General features: G+C 42.5%; 1 protein-coding gene across 3 annotated transcripts in view; it reads right to left on the bottom strand.

Moving 5' to 3' along the window:
- MCPH1 (microcephalin 1) overlaps positions 1-15,584 on the bottom strand; it is a 227,715-nt gene extending 212,131 nt beyond the window's left edge. For 2 of the 3 annotated variants that reach the window (XM_052661246.1, XM_052661247.1), the window contains exons 1-3: positions 15,545-15,584; positions 14,486-14,577; positions 10,801-10,919 (exon numbers count right to left, since the gene is read on the bottom strand). In XM_052661246.1, the coding sequence (XP_052517206.1) occupies positions 10,801-10,919; positions 14,486-14,577; positions 15,545-15,584 (251 nt within the window). Of the gene's footprint in view, positions 1-8,634; positions 8,679-10,800; positions 10,920-14,485; positions 14,578-15,544 lie in introns of those variants that run through there. The other variant, XM_052661248.1, reaches the window with a different exon arrangement.
- Positions 15,585-16,416: the final 832 nt, after the last annotated feature.

The following is a 16,416-nucleotide window of genomic DNA, read 5'->3' as shown; positions in this document are numbered from 1 at the left end:
GACTTCTGAGAGTCCCTTGGACAGAAGGAAGATCAAACAAGTCAATCCTAAAGGAAATCAACCCTCAATATTCATTGGGAAGACTGATGCTGAAGCTCCAGTACTCTGGCCACCTGATGGGAAGAACCAACTCACTGGAACAGACCCTGATGCTGGGTAAGACTGAGGGCAGGAGGATGAGAAGGCAACAGAGGATAAGACGGTTGGATGGCATCACAAACTCAACAGACATGAGTCTGAGCCAACTCCGGGAGATAGTGGATGACAGAGAAGCCTGGCAGGCTGCAGTCCACGGGGTTGCGAAGAGTCGGGCACAGCTTATTGACTGAACAACCACCACAAGCAGATTACACCTCTGCAAGCAAGTATGTACACAGAGCTTCAGTGCTGTACTGTTTCTGACTGTAGAGAACAGGAAAGTGGAACCCTTCACACTCACTAATAGGAGACAGGCTGCGCAAGTTGCTGGTTGTGTGTTGTGCTCAGTCACGTCCGACTCTTTGTGGCCCCGGGGACTGTAGCCCACAAGGCTGCTTTGTCCATGCAATTTCCCTGCAAGAATACTGGAGTGGGTTGCCATTTCCTTCTCCAAGGGTATCTTCCTGACCCAGGAATCAAACCCACATCTCATGTCTCCTGCTCTGGCAGGCAGATTGTTTATCACTGTGCTACCTGGGAAGGCCAAGTCACTGGGTAATCTACTATAAAAGACCATATGTACGTTTTAAAAAATGATATATTACATAAAAATGTGGAAAAACATTTGTAACTAAAAATGCATATGAATGGTCAGTAATGGGCACCTGCTATCCTTCTGCCCAAAGGAACCAGAATAAAGAGCCGGGGCAGATAAGGCCACCAGCAAATGATGCTAGGATACAGGAAGCAAAGAACCAGTGAGGGGGAACCTCAGGTTCTGAGGACACAAGTCCAAGTCTCTGGCTGATCCCTGACCTACATGTCCATGAGGCAAACAAGTTAGCCTGCAGCTAAGGCTTGAAGAATTGACTGAATCCAAGCAAATACCCAGCACAGGTCTTAAAATGACAGTCCAGAGTTTAAAGCTAAATAAATCACCTCCTCCCTAAAACAAAATCAATACCCTTTGGAGTAACAGTAAAGAACCCAGAGTCTACATAACATTTACAATGTCCAAAATACAACTCAAAGTACTGTTACAGAAGAGTCAAGAAAATGTGACACATTCTTAAGGAACAAAGAAAACAAACCAACAGCTACCAACCTCAAGATGCTGAAATGATCAGACAAGAAATTTCTATAAGCATCTTCTGCCACAGAATGGAAAATACATGTGTAATGAAAGATGAGAAAAGGAGAGAGAGGAAATCTCAGCTAAGAAACAAAACATGCAAACATAAGAAAAAACCAAGTGGAAATGTTAGAAATGAAAAATATCTGAAATGCATTTAGTAAATAGACTTAATGACAGGATGGAACTGATAAGAGGAAAGAGTCAATGAAACTTGTGGGAAAATTTCAAAAGCTGTATTACACGGGAGGGACTGGCAAATGACAGCCTACAGGCCAGCTGGCCCACGACCAGGTTTTGTTATAAAGTTTCATTGTTTACACTCATTTGTTTGCTCTTCTCCAGGGATCTTCCCACACCACGGCAGGGAGCACTTGAATATAGACCACAAAGCCTAAAATATTACTATCTGGCTCTTTACAAGAAAGCTTAACCAATTCCTGATATCCAGCTAATAACGTAGTACCAGAAAAAGAGGCACAAGAGACAATCTGAAGAAACAACAGCCCAAATTTATCATGCTTTTAGATGAAATATATAACCTTATATCATTAAAAAAAAAAACTCAGCAAAATCTTCAGAGAATAAATTTAAAGGCACCACATCCAGACCCTTAAACTTCTGAAAACCAAAGATGAGAAAACCTTGAAAGAAGCCACACAAAAAGATACAGTACTCACAGTGGAGAAATTATTTCCATGACTACAGGCTTCTTATGAGGACAGAGACTCAGGGGAAACACCTTTTAAGCAGTGGAAAACAGAAGCAAAAAACAAAAATACTGTCAACCTAGAATTGTACAATCATTAAGAACATTATTCACAAACAAATAGGGACATCTTCAGATACAGAAAACCACAGAAATCTGTTGTTACCTGATAAAAAGAAATGCCAGACTGCCAAGATTAAAGGGAGAAATAAATAATTTAACAGAAATATTTGGCGAATGCAACACCCCAATCAACAATGTATAGAACAATTAAACAGATCAAGAAAGAAAGAAAAACATTTCAGTTCATTTCAGTCTCTCAGTCACGTCTGACTCTTTGCGACTCTATGGACTGTAGCATGCCAGGCTTCCCTGTCCGTCACCAACTCCCAGAGCTTACTCAAACTCATGTCCACCAAGTCGGTGATGTCATCCAACCATCCCATCTTCTGTCATCCCCTTCTCCTGCCTTCAATCTTTCCCAGCATCAGGGTCTTTTCAAATGAGTCAGTGCTTCACATCAGGTGGCCAAAGTATTGGAGCTTCAGTATCAGTCCTTTCAATGAATATTCAGGACTGATTTGCTTTAGAATTAACTGGCTTGATCTCCTTGCGGTCTTAGGGACTCTCAAAAGTCTTCTCCAACACCACAGTTCAAAAGCATCAATTCTTCAGCGCTCAGCCTTCCTTATGGTCCAAGTCTCACATACATACATGACTACTGGAAAAACCATAGCTTTGACTAGACAGATCTTTGTCAGCAAAGTAATGTCTCTGCTTTTTAATATGCTGTCTTGGTTTGTCATAGCTTTTCTTTGAAGGAGCAAGCATCTTTTAATTTCATGGCTGCAGTCACCATCTGCAGTGATTTTGGAGCCAAAGAAAATAAAGTTTGTCACTGTTTCCATTGTTTCCCCATCTATCTGTCATGAAGTGATGGGACTGGATGCCATGATCTTAGTCTTCTTCATGTTGAGAAAAAGCCAGCTTTTTCATTCTCATCAAGAGTTCCTCTTCCCTCTCTGCCTTTAGGGTGGTGTCTTCTGCATATCTGAGGTTATTGATATTTCTCCCAGCAACCCTGATTCCAGACTTTTTATCCAGCCCAGCATTTCACATGATGTACTATGTAAGTTAAATAAGCACACTGATAATATCTAGCCTTGATGTATTCCTTTTCCAATTTTGAACCAGTCTGTTGTTCCATATCCGATTCTAATTGCTGCTTCTTGACCTGCATAAGGCTTCTCAGGAGGCAGGTCAGGTGGTCTGGTATTCCCATCTCTTTAAGAATTTTCCAGTTCACTGTGATCCACACAGTCAAAGGTTTTTGCATAGTCAATAAAGCAGAAGTAGATGTTTTTCTAGAACTCTCTTGCTTTCTTAATAATCCAACAGATGTTGGCGATTTGATCTCTGGTTCCTCTGCCTTTTCTAAATCCAGCTTGAACATTTGGAAGTTCATGGTTCACATACTCTTGAAGCCTGGCTTGGAGAATTTTGAGCATTACTTTGCTAGCATGTGAGATGAGTGCAATTGTACGGTAGTCTGAACATTCTTTGGCATTGCCTTTCTTTGGGATTGGAATGAAAACTGAACCTTTTCCAGAAAAACACTGAGAAAACAGTATAAATCAGCTAGATCTAACAAACATCTATATATAGAACATTGTATCCACAATAACGGAATGAATACACATTCTTCTCAAGTGCACACACAACATTCACCTGGCCAGATCAAACATTAGGGCATAAAAACAAGTCTCAACCACTTAAAAAAATCTTAAAATATGTTCTCCTCTCACAACAGAATGAAATGAGATACCAAAAACAGAACCAAGTATAGAAGGCTCAAAAATATGTAGAAATTAAATAAGAAGCTCCTAAATAACCAATGGGTCAAAGAAGAAATCATGAGAGAAAATGATTAACACTTGAAATAACTTACAACAAAAAAAACAAATTTCATGAGATGAAGCTAGAGTTATGCTTAGAAGAAGTTTATAACTGTAAACACATCAAAAAAGAGTCAAGATTTCTAATGAATTTTCTAATGCTCTAACTAGAGAAATAAAAGAGCAAACTGAACCCAAAACAAGCAGAAGGAAACAAATAATTATAGTGTGAATTTAAAAAAGAAAAGAAACACAATGGAGAAACAAAGAAACCAAAAGTTGGTTCATTGACAAGATCAAAGAAATTGAAAAGCCTTTAGCTTAAATTGATCAAGACAAAAAGAAAAGCGATATTAATTTATACTAGGAATGAGCCGCTACTGACCTTATCAAAATACAAAGGACTATTATACAATACTACAAACAAGTGCAGGCCAACAAATTAGACAACCTAGAGGAAATGAACAAACTCCAGAAAGACACAAACTATCTAAACTGACTCAAGAATAGAAAACTTAAGTAAACCTGTAACAAGAGACTGAATTACTAATCAAAAACCCTCCCACAAAAAGGCCAGGCCCAGATGGCTGCACTGGTGAGTTCTCCCAAATGCTTAAAGAACTAACACCAATCCCTATAAACTTCAGAAGACAGAAGAACACAGCCCAACTAATTTTACGACGCCAATACTGCCTGACTCCAACACCAGAAAAAGTCATTCTAAGTAGTGACCAATATACCTTAGGAATACAGCTGTTGCAAAAATGAAAATAAAGTACTAGCAAACTGATACAGTTAGAAAAATAAAAAGTATACAACATAACCAAGCAGACTTTATCCCAGGAACACAAAGTTAGCTCACCACATGAAATCAATCTAATACACCACATTAATGAAATGAATGACAAATATATATATGTATATATATATCACATGGACATCTCAATAATTGCAGAAAAAGCATTTTGACAAAACCCAACATCTTTTAATAGTAAACAAATCAAAACAAACAAAAACTAAGAATAGAAGGAAATTTTCTCAACCTGACAAAGTCCACCCATTAAAAAAAAACATCCAAAGCTAACATCACACTTAATAGAGAAATATAGAAAGCTTTTCTCCTAAGACTGGGAGCCAGACAAGATGTCCACTCTCACTGCTTCTATTCAATACTGTGCTGGAGATTATAGTCAGGGCAATTAGAATAGAAAAGGAAATAAAAGGCATCCAGATTAGAAGAGAAGTAAAACTATCTCTGTAGACAGATTACACAACACCGTATACAAAAAAATTCTAAGAAAATCACAAAGACACTTAGCTAATAGCAAGTTCAAAAACTTGCAGGATACAAAATCAACGTACAAAAATCAGTTATATTTCTGTATTTTAATAATTGAACAATCTAAAAATGAAATTAAGAAAACAATTCCATTTACAATAGCATCAAAAAGAAAATAAATTGGGAATAAATTTAACCTACAAGGAGCAAGATTTACACACTGGAAACTACAAGACATAATGGAAAGAAATTACAGACAAGAAAATAAAAACATGGTCATGGATCGCAAGATGCAACACCTATATAATTAATGACGTAACACAACCTCTATTAAATATCAGTTTCTCCCTTCCCTCCCTCCCCAAAACTGACAAGCAAATCCTGAAATTCATACAGAAATGCAAAGGAACTGGAAGAAAATCAAGACTGGAGAAGACACACTTCCAACTTCAAAACTTACTGTAAAGCTACAGCAATTAAGTAATCATGAAATTAAAAGGTACGTGCTCTTTGGAAGAAAAGCTATATGACAAACCTAGACAGTGTATTAAAAAGCAGAGATATCACTTTGCTGACAAAAGTCCATATAGTCAAAGCTATGGTTTATCCAGTAGCCACAGAGGGATGTGAGAGTTGGATCATAAAGAAGGTTGAGCACTGAAGAATTCAAGTTTTTGAACTGTGTTGGAGAGTCCCTTGGATAGCAAGGACATCAAACCAGTTAATCCTAAAGGAAATCAATCCTGGATATTCATTGAAAAGACTGATATTGAAGCTACAATATTTTGGCCACCTGATGGGAAGATCTGACTCATTGGAAAAGACTCTGATGCTGGCAAAGACTGAAGGCAGGAGAAGGGGGTGACAGAGGATGACACAGTTGGATGACATCACTGACTCAATGGACATAAGTTTGAGCAAACTCCAGAATACAATAAAGGACAGGGAAGCCTGGCATGCTGCAGTCCATGGGGTTACAAAGAGTTGGCCACGACTCAGTAACTGAACGATTACAACAGTAATCAAGACAGTGTGGTGCTGGCATTAAGATAAACACACAGATCAATGAAACAGAACTGAGAATCCAGAAATACATCCAAGTATCTATGGCCAATTAATTTTCAACAAGGACACCAAGATAATTTAATGGGGAAACAATAGTCTATTCAACAGTGGTAGTGGGACAACTGGGCAGTCACACGTAAAAGTGAAGGTGACGCCATAGCTCACACCATGTGCAAAAACTTAACTCAAGTAAACCACAGACCTAAGTGTTAAAGACAGAACTATAAAACTCTGAGAAGAAACCACAGGTGTAAATTTTCACACCCTGCAATCAGGAAATCATTTCTTAAATATAACATTTAAAACTGAAACAACAAAGGAAAAAATAGAAACACTGGGCTTAAAAATTTTTAACTTGTGCTTCAAAGGATACCAATGAGAAAGTGAAAAGACAACCCACAGAAAGGGAGAAAATGTTTGCAAATATGCCTGATAAGAGTCTTATTATGTGTGCAAATAATATATATCCAGAATAAAGAACTCTACCTCAAACAAGAAAAATAACTCGAGTTTTAAAAAATGGACAGTGTTTGAGTAGACATTTCTCCGAAGATATATAACCAGTCAATTAAACCACGAAAAGCTTTTCAACATCACTGGTCACTAAGGAAATACAAGTCAAAACTACAATGAGATACCACTTCACATCCACAACATAATGGCTATCAACATAAAGAGGGATAACAAGCCTCAAACATTACTGGTAGGAATGTAAAATGGTACACCCAATCCGAAAAACTGGCACTTCCACAAAGTGCTAAACAAATGGGTTCCGTGTAACTCAGAAATTCATTCATAGGTGCATATAGACCCAAGAGGATCGGAAATACATATATTCACATGAAAACCTGCACATAATGTTCATAGCAGCATTACTCAGTGGCCAAAAAGCGCAAATAAACCAAATGTCTGTCTACCAACTGATGAAGATAAACAAAACATGATGATATTCAGTGACTCTAAGAAATAAAAAACTGACACCGGCTACAACACGAATGAAACTCCAAAACATGATGCCAAGGGAAAGAAACCCAACACAAGAAGCTGCATAATGTCGGGTTCCATTTACGAGAAATGTCCAGGCTAGGTAAACCCAAAGACAAAAAGTAGACTGATGGCTGCCAGCGGCTGGGAGTAAGCAGCCCAAGGGGAATGACTGCCAATGGTTATGGAGCTTATTCTGAGGGGATAAAATGGTCCTGGATTAGGTAGTGATAACTGCTACAAACATCTGAATAGAATACATTAAAAACTACTAAAATGTACACCAACAGGGTGAGTTTATAGTATGTGGATTTTAATTAACAAAAAAAAGAAAGAAACGCCAAACATAACTGTTCACACTGAAAGGAAATAGCAGAAGAAACTCAGATCCTCAGAAATGAAGAGTAAGAGAAAGAATAATTATACGGATAAACGTAAGACACTATCTTTTCCACTTAATTTATTTAAAATACAGACAAGTGTTTAGAGCACAGTGACAACACTGTCTTGCAGGCCTCTAATGGACATGGTTGAAATCCATATGACCACCCTAACACAGGGGAGGGGGGCAGAAACTACAGACATACAGTTGCCAAGTCTCTATCTGTATTTTATGTGGCATGGTACAATACTAAGTCTAAGCAGACTCAGAAGTTAAGGATCTATTGTGTAACCCCTAAAGCAATAACTAAAAATAAATAAAAAGAACAGAGAGAATTTTAGTTTAGAAACTAACACATCAAATAATCTCAAATAGGGACGGAAAAGGGAAGAAAGGAGCAAATGTGTCTCCTGCCTCTGCCTGGAAGGCCGAGAAGCGGTGACGCGCCACGGCCGGGAGCCCACCAGCCCCACATCTCAGTCCAGGATGCTGTCCCACTCAAAGGGCTCAGGGTCTGTGCGGAAACGGCTGACACCGGGGCTTGGGGGGGAGCAGGCACGAGGTCACAGACACAGGAACTGGCTGAAGGGACTCCCACTACCCAAATCTGAATGATCTAAGCACCAGACAGACATTGTGAACTCTAAGCCGTTGAAAAATACAAGAACCCAGGTGCTGACACTAATCAATCAGTGTGGGAGAAAAGAAGGCTCTTTCTCACAGCAAACAGCTGGGCACAGCCAGAAGCGCTGGACTTGGCAAACAGTCATCCTATAAGACTCGGGGTTAAGGTTGGTTCAGGCAAGAACCACCATGAACGATACACCTGGGCCCAAGGGAGCAGGTCTACATGATCTGAATCTGTCTCCCCACGGGCAGCTTATTAGCCTCAAAGGAAACAACAGTCATCACACTATGGGGGAAAAAACCAGCAACGCCAAGGCGAGCGAAACTCGCATCCCATTAGGAGGCAGACGCAAACAGCAGGTAGCGGGAGTCTGATCACCGGCCAACAGCGGGCAAACAGGACGCATCCAAAATGAAGAATACCTCGTTTTAAGCAAAAGAGGGGAGAGTGAGGCTGGAATCTGAGTCTGCCCAGACAATGGAAGACAAAGAAATGCAATCAATCATCATGCCTCACTGTTAAAGTTTTTTTTGATTAAAAGGCTTAATTCTTTTAGAGCAGCTTCACACATCAACAGCCAAAGTCTATGCCTCATATTCTGCCTTACTGTTTTCGTGTAAATTGACTCTAGTTTTCTAGAAAATCAGCAGTATGACTCGTTTACATCTGGATTTCAGGAAACTTGATTTATATCATTGATACCCCACTCCCTCTGACCTCAACCTCCTCCTAAGCCTCCCCTAAGACTATTCCTGCATTCTTGCACGGGCTCAATTGTGTCCCCTAAATTCACATGAAGTCCTGATGCCCCAGACCAAACGACGTGACTACAGTTGGAAACGGGGCCTTGAAGGAGATAGTGAAGGTTGAATGAGGTCCCTGGGGGTGGGTAACCCAGTAAGATTAGGGTCCTTATAAAAGAGATGAGGACACAGAAACAGCCAGACCAAGTGAAGACAAAAACAAGATTGCTGGGAGCCAGCATGGGGAATACCGCCCACGGCAAAGGTCATGAGGAAGGGGGCCTGGCAAAAAGCAAAGGCTGAGATCAGGCCTCAGGGGTCCCCCTGGATTTTCCTGAGCATCTACCCTCAAAACCAGAGTCTGCCTGCTTTATTGTACTGCGCTTTCCACTCTTCTGACATAACAGGGGGCTATCCCCGACCACCTTTCTCTGGAAAAAGTTAACTTAGAGCTCCAATTAACAGTCTTCTACATATAAAAGGAGTGTTTCAGCTCAAACCCCTCTGATGGCTCTCTAACTTGCCTTACCCAGACTTTTACAACTACACCTGTGATTGTTACAGCCCCCCAACTGTGACAGGTACGGGAAGCCTAAAACGTAAAGCCTTTCAAAGAGTTAAGTTATTAGAGTAGTGCTGGTGTAGGATTTCATTATTGGGCCAATGCTTGTTGCTAAGTTCTCATATCTCTTATCCACTGTGCACCTGGGAGTACATTTGTTAACATAGTTAGAATGTAAGAAAAAACAAATGTAGCCTTGAAACTGACCACATCCGACCTTTGAGCTAATTGGCTCTTTCTTTGTTGTAACTTGCTGCACCTTTGCTTCCTGAAAATGTAACTTTGATACTTTCTGAGGCTGACATAGATTAGAAATATAAAGAAAACACACTTCAAGGGAAAATAAGTTTTCTGGTTGAGCAGCCTTTATCAAAAGAGGGTCTTAAAATGTTCACAGGCCTCCAAGGCCCGAAGATAATGTACACAGCATCATTTGTGGGAAAGGTATAAAAGTCCTTTTGAAAATAAAGTTATAGGGCCTCGCTCACCGAAGCAGCTTGGTCTCCCTGTGTCTTCTTTACTCTGTTTTCTGGCTGAATTCCCATCTGGGGCATGGAGGCTCGCCATGTCTACTTACTTGTCCTGGCTTCTAACACCCACGCGAGAGGGAGCCCAAGGCGAGAGGGAGCCCAAGGCAGGGCACCCTCCTCTATTCAAGCAGGTGCCGGTGGCCTACGTAGATGGTACAAACCTCTTGTCTCAAGGTTTTATTAGCTTTCCACGTAAACCAAGTTACTCAGCCTCTTTCTCCACTAAATTTCCTACTATTCTTTCCTAATCTCTCTTTTCTAATTAAATAGTTCTTACTCAGGACACTGACTCCGTCTCCCCTTCGAATTCCCTGGATCCACCGGGGCTGGACCCTGGCACAAGATGGCCACCGGCAAGCAAAGGGGAGAGGCCTCAGAAGAACCCAACGCTGTGGACACCTCCATTGTGGACTTCTAGCCTCCAGAAGTCTGAGAGACACATTTCTGCTGCTTACGGCCAGTCGGTGGTGTTTTGTTAGAGACTGGCCACCTTAGTAGACTAACAATCTGCTTCTCTGTTCCCTCAGCACACCACACAGACTCTGTCTCAGGGTCTCTGGGCAGGCTGGGAGTTACACCACACCCGTCTTTCGTCCTAGGAAACTGAGGACATCAGATGCCCCCAGTAAGAGGCAAAGAAAAGATGGAAACAAAACTTTATCTAGTTCTGTGATTCATGCAAAATATCTCCACACTCTACCAACACTAGATAACTTAAGGGGGGAAAAAAAAAAACCAGGAGAAGGGACTCACTTGTCAACCCAGAGCACTGAGACGAGTTTCACGCCTCTCTTCTGTGCTTTTTCCCAGGTGCTCTGGTACCCGTCTTTGAACACGACATGAGTTACTTGTTTGTTAAAAGTTTTTGAAACCTGCAGACAAAAGGCAGAAAACAAAGGTAAATTTACTACTACCTGCATAAGCTTCTTAAGTACAAGCCAGTGTCACTCTTGTAGACACTTGCCAAAAAAGCAACAAAATAATTAGCAAATAGTGTCAACCAATATATATAATAGTATATACAAATAGTATCAACCAACATATACAATACATTCTCACCCCTGTTTATTCCAGGACTGCAAAGCTGGTTTAGAACAAAAAGTCAATCATTATTCACTTCATTAACAAAGTAAAAGAGAAAAATCATAGCCACATCAATTACATGCCAAAAATGCATTTGATGAACTTTAAATGTTTATTAATGAGGAAAATGCACAGTAAATTAGGATCTGAAAGCTGGTATAAGACTGCATGATGGGAAATGCTAAAACCCTTCTGTTGAGGAGTATCTCCATTCTATCCAACTGGCCCCAGCCAGCGCAGTATGTCAAGAAAAGAAAAAGTGTTAGGATTAGAGAAAAATAAAACGGCTCTGAGCACGAAAGAGTCAACTGTGCACATTGTTAAAAATCCCAAAAATGTCACAGAATTCAGAAGAGTTTGATAAGTTTTCTGGAGACAAGGCAGATATGAAAAATAACTAGTTCTATGTAACAGCAAAAGGAAAAAGAATTCAAAAGATACCATTCATAACAGACAAAATAACCAGAGAAAAATCATAAAACATCACTGAGAAAATTAAATAAACCCAAATCAGCAAAGGCATACATCATGTTGATACTTTAGAAGATTCCCGTGTATAAACATGTCAGTTCTTTCCATACTGATCTGCTGTTCTCTATCCAATATCAATTAAGATCCCAAAAAAGCTTCAGGCTGCAAACTGACAAACCAGTTCCAATTATGTATCTGGAAAAGCAAAAGACTAAGAAAGCCAGAACCCCTTGACTTGAATAACAAAGGGTAAGATTTATTATAAAGAGTAATTAAGACAGGGGGGTTTGTCATGAGAACAGACTGTATGGGCACTGAAACCTGGTTACCTAATGACAAAGGTGTCACTGTGCTAAAGGACATTCTTTTCAGTAAATGGTGTTGAGATCACCCACTGGGAAAAAAATCAAGGCTACGGTTTTTCCAGTGGTCATGTATGGATGTGAGAGTTGGACTGTGAAGAAAGCTGAGTGCCGAAGAACTGATGCTTTTGAACTATCGTGTTGGAGAAGACTCCTGAGAGTCCCCTGGACTGCAAGGAGATCCAACCAGTCCATTCTAAAGGAGATCAGTCCTGGGTGTTCATTGGAAGGACTGAGGCTAAAGCTGAAACGCCAATACTTCGGCCACCTCATGCGAAGAGTTGACTCACTGGACAAGACTCTGATGCTGGGAGGGATTGGGGGTGGGGGGGGCAGGAGGAGAAGGGGACGACAGGATGAGATGGCTGGATGGCATCACTGACTCGATGGACATAAGTTTGAGTGAACTCAGGGAGTTGGTGATGGACAGGTAGGCCTGGCGTGCTGCGATTCATGGGGTCGCAGAGTCGGACATGACTGAGCGACTGAACAGAACTGATTTCATACCACATACAAAAACTAATTTCAAATGTACTGTAAATCTAAATGTGAAAGGCAAAATGATAAAAGCTTCTGGAAAATAAGAGAAAAATTCCCACAACCGGCATGTTGAAATAAATTTTTTAAAACAAGATACACACACAGAAGCTCACCATAAGGAATAAACTACCATTATCATCAAAAGATGCTATTAAGGTGAAAAAGCAAGCCACAGACAGAAAATACTGCAATTCACAGGGCTGACAAAGGGGTCAACTGAAGAGTATAAAGAATGCTTACAAATCAAGAAGAAAAAGAAAAACCCAATGCAAACATGAGGTGGAGACCTGAACAGGGTCTTCAAAATAAGTATGGGAAGATGTACAGGAAAATGGAAATTCACACCAGGCTGATACACCATCAGAAACACACTGTGATGGCTGAAGGTAAAGACAGACAAGACCAAGCATACACAGCAGTGGGGCTTTTATATACTGACAGAATTACAAACTTATTCAAACACTGCAGAAAGCTGCTAGGAAATCACTGATAGCTTTCTCAGATGTGAAACGGTCTTCTGTCACACAGAAGGCATCTTTGTTCTAAAAGATACAGGCTAAATACATGTAGGGACAAATTATGGTATCTGCAATTTACTTTTGAATAGTTCAGGAAAAAAATACATATACTGTTTAGAGAAATGGAGTCCAAGCAAGTATGTTAATTGTTGGATCTATATTCACCACACCATTCTTTCAACTTTTCTATTTGAAAAATTGCTAAATAAAAGGCGGGGAGAAAAAAATTCAAGAGATCCAAGACCTTAATACTACTCTCAAAAGCCATTCTGTCTACTCCTATGTTTCGCAGCTTTTTCCTGTCACAATAACACGTGGAGCCCAAGTATGTGGCTGGTATCAAGTGGAAACCCTCCCGAAATCCTAATGGGTTTACCTTCCGATTTAGCAGAAAAAAAGTGTCTTCTCAGGTTCAAAAGCAAACCCCGGGCCCTGCCTTCTGACTGTCACCCTAGTCTGCTCTTGGGTCTTTCCCCTGCTCACTAGGTCAGGGACCAGGGTGAGTCAAAGGAAACGCAGGAGCAGATACTCTGCCTGAATAAGGGAGAACACTGCCCTCCAGCTTATGTTATGCCCTGACCATCCCTAATCCTTGCCCTGGCTTCAGTGGTATCTCACCTGTGTTAATCTCTCCTTTCACCAGCCAAGCAGCACCCCCCCCCCGCCCCAAGTCCCCCCTCCAGCCACGAAATCGGCTCACATTTGAACCCTGGCTTCGAGCTGCTGCCGTCACCACCCCGTTCCTCAGGTCTCCATGACTCCCTTAACCCAGCTCATTGGACATGGGGACACTCAACAAGGACCTTACAGCTTTCAAGCGCAAAGAATATTTCCCAATCCTAACTTTTCGTAAACTTAGGCACCATTTTCGAATTTCCATCTTTGAAGTCTGTCCCTCCTCCCACATCCAGGCATGTTTTCTGGATTCTCCTGGCGTCCTTCCCAGTCTCCGTCCCGAGCTCCATGACTCCCATACCAGCCCTGCAAACACTAAACAGGCTCCACCTAGCACTTTTCATTCTAATCACCTGGGTAGTCACCACCCGACTCTTACGTCCCTGATGCCTAAAACAGGATCTCTCGACCTGACAATCTCAAGTTCCAGATTTGTACATCCAAATGTCTATCAGGTATTTCCAATATCCCCAAATTCACAACTTTTCCCTTAAAAAAACTGTTCCTTTTCCTGTATTCCACACTTTGATGAAGAGTATCAGGCATCCGAACAGCCACTGGCAGGACCTGTATTTCCACCCTGGAGCTCTCCTCTTGCGTCACCCCCAAGCCCAGCTGTTCTCAATTTCTCATACCATGGTTCTCTCCTTTTTTTCTGCTGCCACTTACCCACTGTCCTCTTTGTCCATCGTGCTCTAAGTAAAAACTCCCAAAATAAGAAAACGCAAGTAGATCTCCATATGTTTCAGACGACTGTCAGGTGTAGCAATGATAAAATGAATTTCTTACCTTCGCCCCCATATCCACAAGTTGATTCCTAAAGGTCTTTGAGTAATTTTCTGTCCCATTGGTTGACCACACTTCAACATAGGCCACAACATCTGAAAACAAACCAGATGCTAGCATGAAATATATCTGATATACCCTCAACCCAAAGATTTCAACAGATTTTTCTCCTGTTCTATTCACATTAAAAAGTAAATTTAAGATTTCTTCTGCTAAAAGTGCCATTAGATTCTTTAAAATTTCAAGGGAAAAACAACTTTACTCATACATATGTCACAGTTTACATTCTCAACTCTTCCCAAATTCTTAAACCAAGCCTAACTTTCTAATGCCAGAGTCTTGTTTTCTGTAAAGGACCAGAGAGCAATTATCTTAGGCTCTGAGGGCCAAACAACCACTCAGTTAGAAGGCCGCAGCACAAAAGCAAAGACAAAAACATAAGTGCATTCCAACAAAACTTTACGGAAAATGAAGCCTGAATTTGATATAGACTTCATTTGTCCTCCTCCTCCGGTTCCTCCCACCCCCTCAAGCGTTTAAAAAAGTAAAGGGCACTTTTAGTTTGCAGGTCCTACAAAAACACGGCCAACAGGCAGCCTTTGCGGGGAAGGGCACACAGCTTACGAAACCCTCCCTGCTCAAAGCCTGGAGCCTTTCATGCGTGCCTGGAGGGAATCATTCCTCACTGAGAGGTTCTGGTCACACTGACAGAGAACAGAGAGAGGAGTTACTGGTTCTTCTAATTTCACTAGAGCCCCATCCCCGCAAATCCACCCGGCCATACAGAGACGCCAGAACCCAGGAAAAGCTGAAAACCAAACCCCCCGGGCCTCCCAGCCCTTCGCGTGTCTGCGCCGCGCCTGACCCGGCCCAGGCGGGGCGGCGCGGGCCCTGGGCTCCGAGACGGACCCCCAACGGTCACGGGCGGTTCCGGTGCTGGGCTAGAGGACAGACCTCCGCCTCCTCCCGGCAGCCGGGCTGGCGACCCCGGGGGCGCCGCGACTCGGGCGCCCGTCCTGAGGCCCGGCCGCCGTCGCGCCGGCTCGGTCCCCGCCTGCTCACCTTTCAGGACGGGGACCCCGAGGCTCCCGGGGGCGGCCATAACGGGCAGCGGGAACGCGCAAGCGTGACGCAGTGGCGGCAGCGCGCACGCGCAGGGCGGGCTCTGCGGAAATCCGCCTGTCCGCGTCCCCTGAGCAACCAATAGGCGGCGGCGGGCGGGACCAAGACCCCCCTCCGCGCGGGCGATGGGTGCCGGTTCTCTCTGGTTGTACCTACACGGCGCGTCAGCTCCTGCGCGGAGACGCGGGGTCTCCGGTTCCCGCGGGAGGTCCCCCTAGCCAGGCTGTCTCCCTCGAGCCCTACAGCCCGCAAATCCCATAGCGGATGAATCCCAGAGGGAGCGGGGCAGCCTGCCCTCAGAAGTAGCCTGGCCGCCTGGGCCCTTATCTTCTGGGTTTCAAGCCTCCCGCCAGCCCGGGAGCCCCGCCCCGAGGGCTGCGCGCATGCGTCCTGCGGGACCTCGTCCCAACCCCCAGCCTCCTTGCAGTGAAGTGTAAGAAGGGACTACTGTTGCCCCGAGTTGATAAGCATTCTCTGTTTAATCTACCCGAAACACTGAATAAGTTAAAGGACCCATGTTGTCTGTATTAAAGAAGGAACCACCAAACGTGCGAAAAGTTTCATTTTTAATGATTTCAATACCATTTTTGTGTTCTATCATGTAGGATATAGTCTATTACCAGTCTTAAAGAAACATAATCTTAAGGGAGTTCCCTTATAATCAAATGGTTAAAGTACAGGCTTCCTTTGGAAATCAGACTGGACTTGGAGTTTGGGGGCTGATATCAGCCACTACAGGGCAGGAAGGCCTGCAGTCCATGGCGGGCAAAGAATCGGACAGGACTGAGCAATTGGACACCACCACCAATCAG

This window comes from Budorcas taxicolor, chromosome 24 (assembly GCF_023091745.1).
Source record: "Budorcas taxicolor isolate Tak-1 chromosome 24, Takin1.1, whole genome shotgun sequence".
Classification (NCBI taxonomy): Eukaryota; Metazoa; Chordata; class Mammalia; order Artiodactyla; family Bovidae; genus Budorcas; species Budorcas taxicolor.
Note: the sequence above shows the minus strand (reverse complement) of the source record. Positions and strands in the feature narration are given on the sequence as shown.